Below are 21,032 nucleotides of genomic sequence, written 5' to 3' on the forward strand. Positions count from 1 at the left end.
ATAAATGACTTAACTTGATTTTAGGGATAAGACATATTGCATTCATAAACTGCTTTGATAAATGGCAACTCCTTTTTACAGCTACTTAAGACAATGAAAAAAAAAACCCTATAATTTGTTTATTTAAGTTGTTGATGGTCCTGGGGCTTGAACTCAGGGCCTAGGCACTGTCCTTGAGCTTCTTTTGCACAGGCTAGAACTCTACCATTTAAGCCACAAAGCCACTTCTGTCTTCTTCTGACAAGTTTACTGGAGATCAGAGTCTCATTGACTTTCCTGCCTGGGCTGGCTTTGAACTGTGATCCTCAGATTTTGGGCTCCTGAATAGCTAGGATTATAGGCATGAGTCATTGGTGCCTGGCTAAGAATTATAATTTCAACAGAAAAAATTACAACTGAATTCTAGTATTTGCATAGAATGAGACAATTTTCCTGGTACTTTACAAGACATGTACTATAGCTATAAACTCTGTAACACTGAATAATAGCTTTAAAATCAAGGGTAAATCTTTTTGGTATTCTTTTCAAAAATGAAAGTTTCAGTTTAATTGTGAAAAAATATTGAAGATATCCAAATTCACAGATATTTAACAACAATTTGACCAGTACTCCTCAAAACTGTCAAAGTTAGAGGAGTAAGCAGGGAAGAAAAATGTAAGCTAAAATCAAAATGAATTCCTGTACCCCAGGTTTTACAAATATGCTAAGTAAAACACAACACCAACAACTGCTTCTCAATAAAATAAAAAGTATACTAATGTATCAGATAATACCTATTTACATATAAAGACTTGTTGGAAAATATCACCAAATATTGATTTGTCTTTTCTTGTTGTTTTTTGGTGGGTCATGGGGCTTGAACTCTAGGCCTGGGCGCTGTCCCTGAGCTCTTCAGCTCAAGGCTACTACTGTAGCCTTTCCCCCCCGCAAGGCTAGTTCTACCACTTGAGCCATACCTCTACTTTTTTTTTTTTTTGGAGGGGTGAGCTTAACTAGAGATAAGCATCTCATGGACTTTCCTAACTAAGTTAGCTTTTAATCTTTGAACCTTGGTCCTCAGATCTCAGCCTCCTGAATAGCTAAGATTACAGGTGTGAGCCACTGGCACTTGGGTGTTTTCATCTTTAATCTAAAGACAAAAGTCAGACCTCCACATCTACAAAGAATGTTTTAACCAAGGACAAGAATTTCAGAACACAAAATTCACTTGCATAGCAGCACAGGGTTGATACAGTAATGAGCTGAGTAGCTAATATCTTGAAGACTTAGAGAGATAAGGACATGTAGAATTAGTACTAGAAAGGTGATTTAATAGGTGTCCAGTCTTATTCTCCAAACCATGGTAATTTTCCAAACTGTAGGTATGCAAAAGGGGCTGATAAACAAATCTTGTACTGCTTAAGGGTAAGTTTTTGTAGTTATGCAGAAAAGACATGAAAAATTTGAGGAGGAGTGAAGTTTTCCAGTTTTACAATGCTGAGAACATTAGAACACTAGAATATAGGAATACTCAGCTTTCATTTGGGAAGTCTTGATCAATGTATACGGATGAATTTATTACGTGTATAGAGACTGACCAAAATGCCACAGAGTCTCTACAAGTAACAGCATTTTGGACAGTTAAATAAAGGAATTAATTGGCAACATTTTATGAAGTAGTAGAGTATATAAACAATGAGTTAAGCAATCACTTGGAGCAGACCAGAAAAAGATGTGAAATTGTAGTGAAGTTAAGATGTTGTCTTTAAATAATGATATATACTAAAAAATAACAACAAAACAATCAAATGGTAAAAAAATAGAGGATGCATTATAAATGTAGGAGGGATGCTTTATGGTGAAATGACTGAGAACATGCAAAAATAGTACTGAAATTGAAATGCTCCTGAAAAATAAAAAAGAAGCAAAAGGTACAAAGGTAGAGGACATACCTTAAGTGCAGGTAGGCTGCTATATGGTGAAATGACTGAGAACATGCACAAATTCTGTGTGTGTGTGTGTGTAAGTGTATGTGCACATGTGTGCATGTGCATGCGTACACGTGCATGCAAGTGGGTGTACATGTGCATGTTTGTGTATACTGGGCCATAAACTCATGGCCTAGGACTCTCCCTGAGCTTTTGTGCTCAAAGTTAGTGTACAACCACTTGAGTGACAGCTCCATTTCTGGCATTTTGGTGGTTAATGGAGTTAATATATACATTTTCCTGCCTGGGCTAGATTTGAAGCTTCATTTTCAAATCTCATCCTCTAAAGTAATTTAGGATTACAGTTGTGAAACACTGGTACTAAATATAATTTCTCTTTTTGATTAGGGTTAAGAGAAAGAGAAGAGTTAAAATTGACCAGATGGGAAAATAGATGGACTAATAAATAGCAGGAAGATTGCCAGGGCTGGGAATGTGGCTTAGTGGCAGAGGGCTTATCTAGCATGCATGAAGCCCTGGGTTCGATTCCTCAGTAGCACATAAACAGAAAAAGCTGGAAGTAACACTGTGGCGCAAGTGGTACAGTGCTAATCTTGGGCAAAAGAAGCTCAGGGCTCAGGAATAGTGCCCAGGCCCTAAAAATTCAAGCCCCAGGACTAGCAAAACAAACAAACAAACAAAAAAACCACAAAGGAGATTGCCAGCCATCACTAAGGGCCTGCTTGAAGACAGTAATCATGAAATGAAGATACAGTCAACAAATCTGTACACTATTTCCCTACCATGTAAAGCTGACAAGGTACAGAATATAGGAATATGAATTTAACCTTTGGTTTTACAATGTGAATAAAACCAGATGAAAACATGTAATAAAACCATAGTTTCAGCCCTTCCTAAACTATAGTTTCTGCAGCAAGTCTCCTACAAAAGTTATAACTTTATAAAAAAGATAATTTCACTTTTATAACAAGTTTTGTATTACTAAGAAATAATGATACATGAGGTTTTATAGAAAACCAGATGAAAAGAACAAGATAATGTTTGAAGTTGACATCGACAGTACTAAATAAAGGATATAACCATAAAGTAGATGGCAGAAGTAGTATGTGACATAAAATGAATAAAGTAAAGTTTAGAAACAAGAGCTAGTACTGAAAGGGTCAGATATGTAGGCATTATTACATGAATAGAGAAAGAGAGCAAGAAAGACCCTAAAACTTTATGAAGGATTTCCATACAAGAGTATGTGCATGACTGTAACAAACATACACAGGGAGCTGTGTCTGACACTGGACGTGTTCAGGGAGGACAAGGAAAGATTATATAAAACTATGATTGAGCAAATACCTTCTAGGCCCTGTGGTTTAACTGGGTAGTGAGGAAGTAACACTGTTGCCATTGGGGAGGACTGCAGTGAAACCAGTAGCCTCCGGGAAGAAATCATGTTTGAATTAGACCATGAGATGTAAATAATATGCAGAAAAGGATATACTAAAAATTTGACCTACTTATCAATGTTTACTATGCACAAGGCATTGGGAACAAAACAGTAATAAAAACATAGTAATAAAACCATAGCTTCAGGGGCCAGGAGTTTGGCCTAGTGGTAGAGTGCTTGCCTAGCATGCACGAAGACCCAGGTTCAATTCCTCAGTACCACATACATAGAAAAAAAGCCAGAAGTGCTGCTGAGGCTCAAGTGGTAAAGCTCTAGCCTTGAGAAAGCCCAAGGACAGTGCTCAGGCCCTGAGTCCAAGCCCCAACTGGCAAAAAAACAAAACAAAACATAGCTTCAGCTCTCACTGCAAGTCTTTTATGAAAACGATTATTTTAAAAAAGACAATTTCATTTTTATATCGTCTTATTTTACTAAGAAGACAGGCTTTATAAAGGGTGCATATTTTGAAAAGTGGCATTAGGGAAAACACAATTATTTTAATATATCCAATCAACATGGAATTAATCATATGGTTAAAAAGTGATGTAAATTAGGAATTATTAAGTAAAAGTCACTTTTTCATGGTTTAAAAAAGAGGGCAGAAGGGTAAGCAGATGCTTTTACAAATACATGCAATTACCTGAGATAAAGCAGCATCTCGTTCTTCTATCACTGCATTCATTTCTTCTGCAGTTATTCTCTTTTTACATTCCTTGGTCTTGTAGATTCTATCCACAATTATAGCTCCATTCTTCTGAATAGCTATCCCTGTGTCTGCATTGTTTATTCTGTTCAGTAATTCCTGTAATGTCTACCAACACCATTATATGTTAGTCAGACATGAGGTTTTAATATATTTTATTTAATATAGGGTTTTAATTAATAGGCACATGTGAATTGTAAATTGACTGAGTGAAGTTATTGAATTTTCATATTGCAGCAAAGATGTACATTATTAGTGTGTCAATTCTTCTTTTTCCCACATCTTAGTTCTTGAAACCCACTCAATTGAACTTAAGCCTCTAAGATATAAGACTGACATCAAGAAATCTCCTCAGAGAATGGCTTACCATGTCATTTTCTTCAGGGTTAATATTTTCGAGCCTAGAAAAAAGGGACACAGAAAGCCTGATCAGTAGCATTTCCTTAGTGCAGCAAAATGAGTTCGCTTTTTAAATCTTTAGAACCTCAAGTAATTTCATTCGACTAGTCTTTAGAGTCAACCATGACACTGAACATATTAAAGTGCCACCTGCTCGACTCCATCTTTCAATAATGCTCTATATCTTCTGCACTGACTTCAGACTGTTAAGTTATTAATGTTTACTGCTATATATGACTACAAGGATCAATTGTTCATATGTGCTTAGATGAAGAAAGTTCCCCAGTGATAGAAGTACTCATTCTCATCATTATATTTATTCCTGGACTTTCAATTATTGTCAGAAACAGTATTTCTTCTCTCTATCTTTTTTTTGGATGTCATCACAAGTAAAACAAGTATTTTTATTTCAAAGTTTATCTGTTCTCTCAAAAGCAGTGACAAATAATTACAGTAAATTTGACCTAAAAATCTCTTGTTGCTATTTGCTAAAACAAATATGCTATACAGAAAGGCTGGCCAAACTGAACCACATTTTGAAATGAGTGCTATGATCTCTTTTTAAAATAATATAGTCTTTCAGTTAAAAGATGATGTGTTCTCTTTTTAGAAGTTAGTGTTTACTGAAATGCTTAGTACTGATGAACTGAAGGACACTATTATCAGAAAAATAGTAAATGATGTATCTTAAAAATTGAAATTTAATTTAGATGGCCATGAAATTGGATAAACTAAACAAAAATCTGTAATGTGGATTAGTAAAAATGACAGAGATTTCGGGATTTCAATTATTTCAAACTTTACAATTCTTGTAAAATTTTAGTACAAATCCAATTTCCTGCTCCTACAAGTCTCACCATCACATTCAATTTCTGCACTCCTGTGCCTTAATGCATACCACAAAAAAGAAGAGAAGAAAATATAATAAAAGACATTTCATAACCACCCTATAGGATTTTTGCAAACTCATCAACGGGATGAAAGTGGTAATTTTAAAACATATCATCTTATTAGGAAACAACGTATCAAAGCAACTCATGTACTATAAAATCCAACAAGGGAGAGTATTTTTGAGTTATATACATAATGTATCTAAACTACTAATAGATTCACATTTCAAAAAACACAAATATTCTTTTTATTTTACGATTGTACTTTATTATTGGTTCGCTCCTTTCTTTTTACATTTTCTTTTTCAAAATAAATCAAGTTTCAAAAATTTCTGCTTAACAGACTCTGATTCTACAAAATATATGAAGATAATTTCAACCAAATAAAACAAACAAAATTCTACAGCAGAAAAGCATAATGAAGTTCTTGTCTTTATTTACTGTTATAGGTTACTTGAAAAACAGTAACATTTTTTTAACAAGTTACTGGTGGTTTGATTTTTCTGAAAACTCACATATGGTGTGATGTTTATCACGTTATGATTTTTCACTTGAAATTAGACTAAAAGTTAATGAGGGCAGCTCCTCAAACTCAATCTAAATATTAAAAAAATAACAATTGCTATTTAATAATATTTAAAATGTTAACAGTTACCTAAAAATTAAATATGAGAATATTTTAAAAATTGAGTAAGGTAATAAGTCTCCATATTTCATTTCAAAGAATTACATGTAAACAAGAAAATAACAGTATAGGTAGTTTATCTAATTGCAAACTCCAAATAATCCACAATAAAATGTATGGAATTTCTGAATGTTCATAAATTATGTTAGGGTACTGCAATATGAAAAATGGTTTAAAGAGAGAGATGAAAACTTTAAATGTTATAAATTCACACCTCCCCAAAAAGAAAGGGATGCAATAATTATAGTAAGTAAAATATTAAAACTCCTTGCTACCAAGTAAAATTTTTTAAATCAAAATTAAATTTTCTTATCAAAAACTGAACTAGGCTCCAGACCCATCATGAATTTAGCATTCAGATTTTAAGTGGTTTGTGCAACTGTTCATAAAAGTAAGTAATGCAGAATGACTTGTCATTTGCTAATAGTTGAATTTGGATTGTTTTCTACAAATCTCCTATGCTCCTCTGACATGCAGAACATGAATGAACGAAGTCAAACACTTTGGATTTTGGCTCTCAATCTGGCTTTATTATTAATCTTTATAATCAACACACAAAAAAGGTTAAGATTTGAAAATTTGCATAGGCACTTGTAACTTTCAGTATAAACCCAAATTAGAAAAAGCTGATAGTTACATTTCTCTATTTGTCTTTTCTAAAAAGCCTCAGGCTGAAGTGGGATATGGTGTGCTTCTTGCTTGTAATCTTAGTACTGAGGAGTGTGAGGTCAAAGCTAGTCTAGGATACACATAGAGTGTCAACTAGTCACTGTTACAAAGCAAGACAGAAAGTGTGCATGTGTGTAATAATAAAATATTTAAATTAATATTAAAATTAATTATAAGTCTCAAAGTACAGTGATTTCAAAGACTGATTACTGGTTTTACTTCAATTAGAGTGTATAGAGAAGAGATCAGCAAATTTTTTTCTGTTAGAGGCCAGATGGTGAAAATAAATGGATTTGCCTGTGATCTCAAATACAGTTATAAACTATGCCTTTGTTGCGCAGAAGACAAACATACATATGTCTCTGTTCTAATGAAATTTCAATTATCAAAAAAAAAAGTGGCAGGCTGGATTTTCACTGCAGATTGCTAGTTTTTCCATCCTTGATAAAGGAAAATGAGACTAGAATTTTTAAAAAATTTAATATAGTGTAAGTGCCAATACAAATAACTGGGATAATTTTTGACAAATAACATTAATTATATAAAGATAAAAAATAAAAAAATTATTTTCAGAAAAGTAAATTCAGACCTTCAATAAATTGTATTACTTAATACATAAACTAGACATCCTACCTTTTCTAAGAAACAAGTATATAACGCTTCCAATTTTCTACATCCGATGACCGTAGTATATTATGGCATGTATAATCTATAATTGTTTACTAGCTGAAGTAAAAGTTAAAATAATGGTTGGTGTCATATGAAATATAGATGAAATCTATACATTGTATCTCATTAAGTAAACATTAAGTAATATCTGTTACAGTCTAATATAACCCAGTCATGATAATTAGTAAGATTTTGCTGAAGTATATGTCTATGGACTCGAGTTGCCATTGATTTTCTATACCATGCAGACTTTGACTGACAACTTTGCATTCTAAGTGCAAAGACCCATGCATAAAATGTCACATTTCTTGATTTATCTCTAAATTAATCAATATCACCTTTTTTTCCTTTCTGGAACTACCATCATCTGCTTCAATAAAAAGAACATTGACGTCATATGAAAAGGAACAACTGAGTACTTAATCAAAAAATTCTGACATTTTGACTTTTCTTTTCATTTTCCTACCAATACCACATTTAATGTGTTTTATAATCTACTTTTTAAAACTTGAAAAATAAAATCACCTTAGAAATTTCAATGTACACATCAGCATATAAATTATTGCACAGCATATATATATATGTTACTTTAACTTTCATTTAAATTTGAATTATTTTTAGTTTTTCAAAGTTTTAGACAAAAGCCAAGAAAGAAATACAGAGAGAGAAAAAGAGATACAGAGAGAAAAAGAAAAGAAGAAAGGAATGAAGAGGAGGAGGAAGGAAGGTAAGAAGGAAGGAAAAAGGAAGGGAGGGAAGGAGGGAGAGAGGGAGGCAGGTAGTGCATTAGATTTCAAGAGGTGAGAGAAAGCAGAGAAGAAGCAGAATAAGTCAGGACAAACTGTTATAGAAATGCATAATACATCGGATGTAGTAAAAAAGTGAGAGAAAAAAGCAAGACAGGAATTTCAATATCATAGGAAGCACCTAATACTTTTCAAAGATGTGAATTAATTTACACAAATTCATGCTATACTCAATGTCTGAAAATATGTCTTTAAGTCAATAAAAACTTAGTTATGAATTTATTCTACTTAAGGATTTAGTCAAAATTCATTCTTAAAGGTTCAGAACTGGAGTGAGAATGTGGCATAGGGGTGCAGTGCTTGCCAAGCATGCATAAGGCCTTGGGTTCAATTTCTAATTACCACATAAACAAAAAAAATCATAATTTAAAAAAAGATTCAGAACCTACACTAAGCTAAGGAGGAAGGAACCTCTGCAGTGCCATCTGAGACTATAATGATATAATATTTAAATTTTATTTTTTGGCAAATGTTTTTGAGTGGCATGTAAGGTCAATTCATATGTACTCCTAGACTATAATATAGAAGAAGCCTGATATTAACCAATGCTTCCTTACATCAACTAACCCACACTAGTTTGCATCAGTTAGCACTGCATTAAGTATTTGTGTCATTATGTAGATGGTATTCCTGATTAAATCTCAACCATAATTCTGTCTCCAACAACTAACATTTTCTTTTTACTTTTTTTCTTTTCTTCTTCTTCTTTTTTATTTTTTTTGTCAGTCCTGGGGCTTGAACTCAGGGCCTAGGCACTGTCCTTGGGCTTTCTCAAGGCTAGTGCTCTACCACTTGAACCACAGCACCACTTTCAGCTTTTTCTATGTTTGTGGTAACAAAGGCTTTGTGCATGTTACACAAGCCCTCTACCATTCGGGCATGCTGTGGACCCTAAAATTTTCTTTATACATGGTATACATTCATAAATATTTATTAAATGGATTAATGAATTAAAAGAAAAGCCTCAGGATTGTATTTTCTTTTCTCCCATTTCCAATGCTCCCTTAACACTCAAACATATGAAAAGGGTTCTGCCTCAAGGAATATTCTTTTCAATATACTGTAATAAAACACATAACAAATAAATATAAATTAAAATTTAGATTTAGTAAATTGGAGTTTCAGGGAAAATCTGAGGTAGGGCAGACAGTCCAACAATGTTGCTTGATTGACTTTGAGTCTTTATGCAAGTTACACAAATGCTTCAAGTTTTTCCATTCATAAGCAAATATATAACTTACTCCCTGCCCTCAAAGGATATATCATAATATATCCGTTATGGAGGACAGTATGAAGGTAATGTAAAAGTAAAAAATAGATTCATTACTCTCATTCAACTACCACTTTCAAATTTATATATATATATATAGAACTGAAATTAACATATCAAATACATACCTATAGTCCTATACTTATTGGGATAAATCAAAGCTAGCTGTAGCCGGCTTTAAACCTTGATCCTTAGAATTCAGCATCCTGAGTAGTTAGGATTATACATGTGAGTCAGCAGTGCTTGGATTTTCCCCCTGATTTAATAAATATCCACTGTATACATGATCATGTGCATATATAAATATATGTATAAATGTACATATATATGAAAATTGCATGAAAATTTGAAAGAAAAAAATTAGAACGTCTTTATTTGGGGATAGAAAAGGTATTTTTTTATTATTTGTATCTTTCAATAGAATACAATGATTTTTTTTTTTTTGCTAGTTGTGGGGCTTGAACTCAGGGCCTGAGCATTGTCCCTGGGCTTTTCTCAAGGTTAGCACTTTGCCACTTGAGCCACAGCACCACATCCAGCTTTTTCCTGGTCTTTGTGCATGCTAGGCAAGCGCTCTTACCACTAGGCCAAACTCCCGGCCCTTTACAATTATTTCTGTCTCAATAAGTGAAGCTATTAATCTAAACTAGATTGTTACCTAATCACAACATGAACACTGTCATTGTTTAGTATTTATGGCTTTTTATCTCATATATATACATATATATATTTATTTATTTTTTATCTTTTATTTTGTGGGTCATGGGGGTTGAACTTGGCCTTGGCGCTATCTCAGAACACTTCATCTCAAGGCTACCACCCTACGCTTGAGCCAAGCCCCACTTCTGGTTTTCTAGAGGTTAATTGGAGATAAAAGTTTCAGGTCCTTTTGTGCCAGGGCTGGCTTTCAACCTTGATCCTGGGATCTTAACCTCCTGAGTAGCTAGGATTACAGGCATGAGCTATTGTGCCAGGCTAATTAAGCATAATTCATATTTTCATTAGTGCTTTGATCTGATCCTCCACAGAAACTAGCACATGCTAAAACTATATAGGTTAAACATTCAGTACTATACCTAACTTTACAAATAACCTATTTTTAGAGGTATTTTCTTTGAACTACTACCTCACACTTGTTAAAATGTAGATTCTGTATTATAACAACATCTTCCAAGAATTTAAATTTACACACTAAAATGTGAGAAATACTGATTTCTGTGGCATTGTTTTTTTTCCTTACTATTATTTTACCTTATTTGAATCACCTGTGTGGCCACAAAAAGGATTCTTAAGAGTCAGGTGTGGTGGCTCAAGCCTGTAATCCTAGTTACTCTGGAGGCTGAGATCTGAGGATCGCAGTTCAAAGCCAGCCAGAGCACTAAAGAACTTGAGACTCTTATCACCAATTAATTGCTAGAAAATGGGAAGTGGGGCTACGTCTCAAAGAGTAGGGTGGAACCTTGAGCTGAAGAGCTTAGGGCGACAACGCCCAGACCCAGGGGTAAGGCTGTAGCATTGAGTTCCTGCCTTGAGCTGAAGAACTCAAGAACAGTGCCTAAGTCCAGAGTTCAAGCCCCATGACCCATATAAAAATAATACTCAAGTTTAAAAGCCACATTAAAAAAAAAGCAAGCAACTCGGAGAGAGCAAGGAGTGACATTGTCCAAAAAGAAATATGTAACTGCAACCCCTCTGTATATCACCTTTATAATAACAATACATAAATATTTTTAAAAAGAAAGAAAAATGGTGAAGAACAGAAACAGAGTTATTAAACAAAGGGCAAGTAAAGTACTCAGGGAGCTGAATATATATCAATAAAGTGATAAGAAAGGAAGAGATAATCATCAGAAGAGTCATGTGGATAGATGACAAATACAACAACTACTGAAAGTAATTTTTTGTTTACTTTCCCATTTTCTTCACTGAGCAAGGCACTATGACTTTGTCTGTACTTCCAATTAATTCTAAAGTCTATCACGGTAAACAGGTTAGCAAGATCCCATCTTGCATACATGTAGGTCAGCTACATGGGAGGTATAAATAGGAGGACCACAGTCCAGGTCTGTCTGGACAGAAACAAATTATCTTGGCACAAAAATAACTAGAGTGAAAAAGACAACACATTTGCCTAACAAGAAAAAGACCTTGAGTTTACATCCCAGTACTTCCTTTTCCTGAAAACAAAACAAAAATCCGTTTGCAACCTCCAACCAGCATGCCAAATGATTTAGAAAAAGATTGTAAGGGGCTGGGAGTTTGGCCTAGTGGTAGAGTGCTTGCCTAGCATGTATGAAGACCTGGGTTCAATTCCTCAGTACCATATGCATAGAAAAAAGCCAGAAGTGGTGCTGTGGCTCAAGTGGTAGAGTTCTAGCCTTGCGAAAGTCCAAGGACAGTGCTTAGGCCCTGAGCTCAAGGCCCAGGATTGGCAAAAAAAAAGATTGTAAGGCTATATAATGTTCTAAGGCAACAATACTGAATAACATTTTTAACATGTGATTATACATAAAATATGCAGTTTATAAAATTTTCCATCACATATAACTTTAAATGTGTACATACATCTTTAGAGAAACTTCCATGTGGTTGGCTCGTGCAATAGCTTCATCTCTCTCCTTAATTGCCAGTTGTAGTCTAGACATAATAGCTTCATCACGTTCTTTCTGTGCAAAATACACTTCTTCAACCAGAGCTACCAAAATAGACAGACCATAATTAATTAGAGAACAGCAAAGACAAATGCATATACATAATTAGCAAAAGCAAAATTCAAATATTCTTATTTTAACAAACTGCTCTGATTGAATTATTATCAATAACTTTAAAAACCATTTTAATAGCTTTTACAAATCTGAAGTAACCCTTAACATGCATAAAAGGAGCAAAAAATTAAAGGTTCTAACAACAGATGTTGGTTTATGAATAAAAGGAAACTCATATTGATAACAGACATGTATTTCTACAAGAATATAAATGAGATTTGACATTATTTATTAAAGGTGACTATGTGCCTATCCTAATATTGCCAGTCTCCTCTTTGGCATGTGGTCTAGAAAAATTATTATATATAATATATGTATGAAAAATAAAATTTCAGTACTTTTTATAATAATGAAGACTTAGAAATAACAAATGTTATTAGCATGAGCAGTAATAAATTACATAAACATCAGAAGGAAATGCAACTCAGCATTTAATGTGAATTCTATGGGCAATAAGAAAAACCTAAGAAATTAAAAGTTGATTTTCAAAGGGGGCAAGTTGATATATATACAATGGAATTCTACATAGCCAACAGACAAGATAAAATAATGGCATTGCAGGGAAGTGGATGAATCTAGAGCGAATCATGTTGAGTGAGACAAGTCAAGACCTAAGGAACAAAAGGCGCATGGTATCCTTAATATGTGGGTATTAGGGCCGAACAGTACAAGAGCAAGGACTCAATATTTGCATACCTAATGCTTTGGACATGGTATTGGAAATATAAACACAACTACATAGACATAAAAATCTATAACTCTATAGACATAATGTTTTATTACACAGATTAATAATATGATGTAAAACTCAATGTTAATAAATTCTTTAATTAAAAAAAAAGGGCAAGTTGGGCTGGGAGTGTGGCCTACCAGTAGAGTGCTTGCCTATCATGCATGAAGCCCTGGGTTCAATTCCCTGGTATCACACACAGAGAAAAAGCCAGATGTGGGGCTGTGGCTCAAGTGGTAGAGCTCTAGTCTTGGGAAAGCCTTAAAAAAAATAAAAAAGGCAAGGTGAGCCCGGTGCTAATGGCTCACACCTGTAATCCTAGCTTCTCAGGAGGCTGAGATCTAAGGATCACTGTTCGAAGCCAGCCTGGGTACAAATTTCATGAGACTCTTATCTTCAATTAATCACCAGAAAACTGGATGTGGCACTGTGGCTCAAGTGGTAGAGTGCCAGCCTTGAACAAGGGGAAATAATGATTACCAGTGCTCCTACCTTTCAACCAGCAGTTCAAATACCACTTATTGTTTTAGCTTGTGGAGAGGAAATACTTCTCCTTTGTAAAAAGATAGGAATAGATTCATTGCCAGTGGAAACCTGCATTTGATTAAAAATCAGTTTTATGCAATCAATCAGTTAATATCTGGTGATATAGATGATGACCAAGATATTTTCCCTGAGATTAAAGTGAAAGATTGCTACAGTTTATTGTTGTAAATGACTGCCTTAAATATGTTTAGAGTCTGTTTTTAGTCACGGATCTCTGCAAAGAAAGTACTTTTTAGCATATTTAAGATGTGACAGATATAATTAGAAAAATTCTCAAATCTATTATCTTCATGTATGTATGTCCCTGGAGTACTATCTCACATACTGTTTTCCTGTGTTAAAGAAAGAAAAATTTTAGGAAATAATAAATACTAGCATTTGAAAGAATTTTAGAAATGTCTAATTTAACACATCAATTGGAATGATTCTTAAAATAATTTCATGATTAGTTTGAACTTATAATTATGCTTTACATTTCACTTGTCATGTATGAACAGTGCCCAGGCTCAGAGTTCAAGCCCCGCGACTGACAAAAAAAAAGGCAAGTAAAAAAGTAAAACTACTAGGCCAGGAGTTTGGCCTAGTGGTAAGAGTGCTTGCCTAGCATGCACAAAAACCTGGGTTCGATTCCTTGGTACCACATATATAGAAGAAAAAAAAAGTCAGAGGTGGTGCTGTGGATAAAGTGGTAGAGCTCTAGCCTTGAGAAAACCCAAGTACAGTGCTCAGGCCCCAAGTCTAAGCCCAGGACTGACAAAAAAAAAAAAAAAAGGAAAACTACCTATCATGAAAGAATTATACATTGTATTACAGAGAGAAAGACAATCCAGTCAGGCAGACAAGAGGGAGAGAAGAAGGGAGGAAAGAAAGGAAAGGAAGGGAGGGAGGGAAAAAAGGAGGGAGAAAAGGAGGAAGGAAAAATAGGAATATTAGCAAAAAAAAAAAAAAAGGTCTTGGAGGTATCAAAAAAACAAGACCAAAGCCATACATTCGGCTGGAACATAGTAAGCGGGCGGAGTTCTGCCAGATCATCCTGGGCTTTAGAACCCACAGTAAGGATCTTAGATATTGTCTAAGCATGATAGTAGCTATTGAAAATTCCAAACAAGGTAATTCATAATACTTATGTTTCAAAAGGAATATTCGATTTTTTGGGTGAGAAATAGCTGAAAGAGTGGAACAAAATTCTATGACAGTCATCAAAATAAAAATTTCCTCCAGTGATCCTCATAAATGATCCACAATTGGGAACTTTCAACCACCTATAAATTAGTATGTATGCCAACCTATAATTTGGTTACTACATGAAGTGGACTACAACATAAAAACAATTTCATCAGAAGTATCTTTGTGTGTGTATGTGTGTGTGTGTGTGTGTGTGTGTCGCTAGTATTGAACTATGTTATTTAAAATTCAAAAATGCATATTCATATTCAAAATTACTATTTAAGTATTTCAAGCTTAAAATTTAAGATATTAGAAAACACACAAACCACATGTAATATCTAGTCATATGATTTATAAATAAGAACTATTTCTCAACATTAATGCACTACTGGATAATAATTTTAACACTACTAGGTTACATGTTGAATTTTTTGGTTATGAAAAACTTGATTCTTTCTAGAATTTAGTACTTTTAAAGGATCAATATGCAACTCTCTAACATTTTTAGTAAAGAAAACTTAATTGTAAACATTGAGCTTTTCCAAGGTAGATGACTATTACAAAGTTCACTAGAAAATCAATATAGCATTTTAGTTGGAATTTGCTCATTAAACACCCACAGCTCTAATGCAAATTATGATGGAATGAATAAAGCAAATACGCATGCTTCTTTCTTTTTATTAAATGTAAAATCTACTGTTAATTGCATCTCGTATGTCATACAAACTTTTCTCCTTAACTATTAAATAGAAGCTTTAACAAAAGTCATTAGAGATTCTCTTTCTTTGACTTGAATAAATTTCAATATTTGTTCAGTAAAGGTTCACAGCAGTTAAATTACATTAACAAATATTATTAGCTACTATGTAAGCCAACCAAGTAAAATACTTATATTGTAGGTAAAACAAATCATTGGGTGTTTACAATAATATTTGGATATCTCCATTTTTAAACATGGTTATCAAATATCCTATAATTCTTAGTCAAATGAGAAAGATTCAGAGAGGATCACCCACACCCCCCACCACCAAATACTCAAATTTGTTTAGTAAGCTAATTGTTTTCTAATATGGGCAAGAGTAAATATGAAGAAGCTGAACCATACTAAGTATGAGTTTATTGAGTCAAGGCAAAGTACATATTTTCTTAATAGAACCCAAGTCTATTGACAAACCCATATTTCACACTTACCAAACTACTTTCAAAATAGAGTTAACAGTGAGACAGTATATTGGGAAACACTGTAGTTTAAACATTAAATCATGATTCCCTAAATAATATCATTTGAAGGATAGATGCATCTCAGGAAAAAGAATCTGTCTGTTAGCTATTAGGAATTTAAGTATTACATAATGACCAAACAGAGTTAATGTCCCAAAATTCTAAGAAGCCTATATAATCTAGACAATTGTTTCATAAAAGGCCAGCCTTGATGAAAGACTTCCTTGATTCTATGAGTATCTACTAGAATAGTTTTAAATGAGAAGCAACCACTTTGGGGAGATATATAATGATGTTAAATGAATTCCTTTAAAATATAGCAAAAATTAGTGTTTAGTAGTATATCTCAAAGTACAAAACTACATTTTAATATCAACAACTATAGTTTGCTTGGTGTAATTTAAAATTAATTGTAACTACATCAAACCAGACTACAAAAAATTAGCCATAATCTAATTTAAGTAGTTTGATGCTATTGTTTTTGGTATCAATATGTTGAATTCAACTTGATATTCTACGATTTCTTTTATAAAACTATTACATTTTTCTGAAATTGAATTTTGTTTTTAAACATTTTACATGCTGGGCACAGGTGGCTCATAACTATAATTCTAACTACACAGGAAACTGAGGTCTGATAATTGTGGTTCAAAGTCAGTCCATGGAGGAAAGTCTGTGAGACTCATTACCAACTAAAACTTCCCCAAATCCAGAAGTGTTTCAGGTGGTACAGTGCTAACCTTGAGCAAAGAAGTTAAAGGAAAGCACTCAGGCCCAAGTTCCAGTCCCAGGACTATTACCAAAACAAAACCAATTTACACAATTATCTTACAAATCACTTTATGTTATTAAAAAGTAATATAAGCTCACTGAAAAAATTTGGCAGGCACAGAACTGTTCAACAGAATTTAACTTTCTGTGTATAAATGATTCTGTTCCTTTATCCTTAAACAGCCTTCAAAAATGTAAAAAAGCTGGCACCTGTGGCTCATGTATGTAATACTAGCTACATAGGACACTGAGATCTGACGATCAAGGTTCCAAGTGAGCAGAAAAGTCACCTTGAAACTCTTATCTCCAATAAACTACTCAAAAAAGCTGGAAGTAGTGGCTCAAGTGGTAGAATACTAGCACAAAGAGGTCCTCAGTTTAAGCCCCAGGATTGAAAAAAGGAAAAGAAAAAAAAAGTAAAGTAATACAAGAGATTTTATCATTAGGCTGCGTCAGTGTATTCAACTCAGATGCTGCTGCTGCTGCTTCTGCTTCTGCTTCTTCTTCTTCTTCTTCTTCTTCTTCTTCTTCTTCTTCTTCTTCTTCTTCTCCTTCTCCTTCTCCTTTCTTCTTTCTTCTTTCTTCTTTTTTGTGGATCATGGGCTTAGACTCAGCCTGGTGCTGTCCCTGAGCTCCTCAACTCAAGGCTACCACCCTACCCTGGAGCCAAGCCCCACTTAATGTTTTCCAGAGGTCCTTTTTTGCCCGGGCTGGCTTTGAACCTTGATCCTCAGATCTCAGCCTCTTGAGTAGCTAGGATTACCGGCATGAGACACTGACATGGCTCAATTCAGATGTTTCTAATAACAGATTTTTTCACTTCCCCAGTTAGTCACTACATAAACAACACTATTATCAACATTTTCCTGTGTGAAGGCACTGAAGCTTAAACTCAGTTTCCTTACTTATGGATGACACACTACCACTTGATCTACACTTCCAGTCCACCATTTTGCTAGTTATTTGGAGATGTGAAGTATAACAGACTTTTCTTCCTAGGCTACCTTCAAAACCTTGATCCTCCAGATCTCAGCCTTATGAATAGGTATTTTACAGGTATGAACCACCAGGATCTGGGTTTATCCATGAACCTTTATGAATATACACAGCTAATTAGTAAAGAAAATAAAGGAAAGAATTTGCCTAAAATAAGTCAGCCTCTTAAACTCCTAACATATGGTGTAAACTTTTCCTCTGTAAAGTGCTAATCCAAGTTCTGTCAAGAAAAAAAGAAAACAGATACAAAAATGAAAATCCTATCAAGTGTAACTATTACTCAATCATTTCCCAATGTCATATTCTCTTTACAGTCTTAAATCTAATGTGTTAAAGATAAAAACAAATGTACTGCTTACCAAAATCAATACCAGAAAGCAGAAACATGTTTTGGGAGGAAGGACACATGGTTGGGGGGTGGGGACAAGAATGGAGTGAGGGAGGAGAGAGCTAATCTACTCATTATATTCAATGCACATTATATGAACGATGAGTTACCTGAGTAGGGACAGAAGGAGAAAAATGGATAATGATAGAAAGGGTGATATTGGGCAAGAAGCATTGTATTCCAATTCTGACATAGAAATGTAACTCCTTTGTACAACTACATAGTAAGAATGATTTTAAAATGTGGAAAAAAAATCTTAAAATCACTTCCTGGAGTTTTCCCTCACTATTTTTACTTTTTTTTTTTTGCCACTCCTGGGCTTGGGCTCAGGGTCTGAGCACTCTCCTTGGACTTTCTCAAGGCTAGCACTCTACCACTTGAGCCACAGCACCACTTCCGGCTTTTTTCTATGTATGTGGTACTGAGGAATCGAACCCAGGTCTTTGTGCATGCTAGACAAGCACCCTAACAGTAGGCTAAACTCCCAGCCCCTATTTTTACATTTTAAATATACAAGTTACTAATTACATATGTTCTCATAGGCTTGATGTCATGCTAAGTTCTAGTATGCCATATATCCAATTGTAAGTTGCTATACGTACTAAGTTTTTTCTTTTTTTTTTTTTCTTTTTTTTTTTTTCTTTTTTCTTTTTTTTTTGCCAGTCCTGGGCTTGGGCTCAGGGCTTGAGCACTGTCCTTGGACTTTTCTCAAGGCTAGAACTCTACCACTTGAGCCTCAGCACCACTTCCAGCTTTTTGGTATGTATGTGGGGTACCGAGGAATTGAACCCGGGTCTTCTTGCATGCTAGGCAAGCACTCTACCACTAGGCCACACTCCCGGCCCCATACTAAGTTTTTTCTATATTCCACATTTACTTTGCCCTTAGGGGGGCAACCAATCTTTTCCAGAGAGAAAGAATTCTGTAGCCAAGTGTAAATAACAAAATTCTATCAGCATTTCTATGCATTGTATTTCATTAGGATGGGTCTTTGTGTATTACCTGAAATTACTTACACCTATTCTTGAAACACATTTTCCTGATTAAAATGTGTTCATATGTGCTGCTCCATTTAATGCTGTGACAACAATTATGTGCTAGATGAAAGCCAATTACATTTTATTGCTAATTATAACACCCACACAAAATATAAGATTTAAGGATGTATTATTTCTTAAAAATAAATATGCAGTTTTCTGATCTTATGGCATATGGAACTTATGCATTCTCTCCTCGTTTTATTATTATTATTGACATAGAATTTTCTTTTGTATAAGGCTGGCCTTGAACTCTTACCTCAGTTTCCCAAGAATTCTTGTTCCTAGTCTTTACCGGTTAACACCATCTTAAATATGGTAATATGGAAGAATTTTTTCCCTTTAGGGTGCTAGGATTTGAGACTTGGACCTCACACATGTTAGGAAAAGTTTTCTACCACCCTCAGTCACATCCCCAGCCAAGTAATTCCTCTACAGGAGAAAAGTATATTTTCTACTACAAAACTTTTACTTCTCCATGCTAATTAGTTGAAATGTGTTGATTAGATTGCTATCTATATTTTTAATATTTAAATTTTAACCTGAATAGAAAAACTCAAGTTGTAAGAGTCAGGAATACCATGCTCTGATTCTTTGGACAATCACAATTAAACTCCTTTATTCAGCACCAAAACAAACACATACTCCCTGAAATAAGAAGGAATGGACAATATTTACTTTTCTATACAAAATAGTATACATTTTGGTACACAGAAAAAAATACATGTTTAAAGACAAAAGGCCATTTGGTGCTTACATCAGCAATATAAGTAAGCTAAATACACTATATGCTGCCATTGAATTACATGTTAAAATCTAGTAAGATAGACAGATAGACTGCCTTATAAACATGAGACTTAGAAACTAAGGAGTCTTTTGGCTAACACTCAATATTGGCTTTATTTCAGTTTAATTGGCAGAGGATCTCAAATTCATCTTCTCCATGAGATATCAGGAACCTGGATTTCTCTTTGTACCAAAGGTTAATAAGAAATGTGTCTGCAAAAGTCAAACAGCATTAAATACCAAAAACTGATTATTATTCTACAGGAGTTGTTCTGTCATTCATAATCTCTCCATGCTCCAACCTTCCACAGCTAATCTTTAATGGATGACATGCAGGAAAGAAAAATAACTAACATACGGCAGTGGCTCTAACGTGAGCATTTAAGAAATAGAAAAATACTGCTTTTAAAGAAATATAAATATTTTAAACAGCATAAAGACAACTTAAGAAAAATATTTAAATAAATTCTCTTATGTAAAATTTAAACCACATCGATATACTGAAATTCAATAGAATAATAAAAATTAAAGAGACAATAAACACTAGACAATGCCCACAGAGACTGTGTTTTAGGCAAAAAGAAAGGTCAAATTGAACAGACTGTTTTTAAAAGTTATAAACACATCACTGGCATAAGAGAATATTAATGGGCACAAATTAAGCTATTGAATTGATTGCTGTTAAATATGTTTTAACTCTTATTAAACATAATTTAATTAAAATAAATTTTGAAATACTTAGATTAATGACTTTTTTACATGAGAAACAAAAGTTTCTCTAAAGTACTTTAAATATTTCTCTAAAATATCCTCCTAAAATCTGAAGTTCATACATACTAACAATTTTCAAATAATATTATCCATATGTATAATTTAATGACTCTAAACACAGTAAAAAAATCTAAATAGGCACAATGACATCAATTTTTTCAATGTTAACACATAGGAAAAAGTGAGGTATGCTCACCTAAGATTAAAGAAGATCTATTTACGTATTTCCTTTATTTTCTTTTCATGTAGATCCCCCTTTTTTTTTTTAAGACAGTGTCTCTCTGTAACTCACACTGGCTTCAAACTCAAGATCCTCTCAAATCAAACCTCTGAGATTACAGAAGTCTGACATGCATACCTACTTGGAGATTTTTTAAAAAATTGTGTTTTAAATTCC

At 33.9% G+C, this 21,032-nt stretch overlaps 1 protein-coding gene across 8 annotated transcripts in view; it reads right to left on the reverse strand.

The window, feature by feature from the left end:
• The window catches only part of Mipol1 (mirror-image polydactyly 1), a 268,040-nt gene that overhangs the window by 165,050 nt on the left and 81,958 nt on the right, over positions 1-21,032 (reverse strand). For all 8 annotated transcript variants that reach the window (XM_090345136.1, XM_090345140.1, XM_090345141.1 and 5 more), the window contains 3 exons: positions 12,023-12,152; positions 4,437-4,470; positions 4,007-4,177 (listed from right to left, as the gene is read on the reverse strand). In XM_090345136.1, the coding sequence (XP_090201262.1) occupies positions 4,007-4,177; positions 4,437-4,470; positions 12,023-12,152 (335 nt within the window). The remainder of the gene's footprint in view (positions 1-4,006; positions 4,178-4,436; positions 4,471-12,022; positions 12,153-21,032) is intronic.

This window comes from Megascapheus bottae, chromosome 14, assembly GCF_031878675.1.
Source record: "Megascapheus bottae isolate mThoBot1 chromosome 14, mThoBot2.hap1, whole genome shotgun sequence".
NCBI lineage: Eukaryota > Metazoa > Chordata > Mammalia > Rodentia > Geomyidae > Megascapheus > Megascapheus bottae.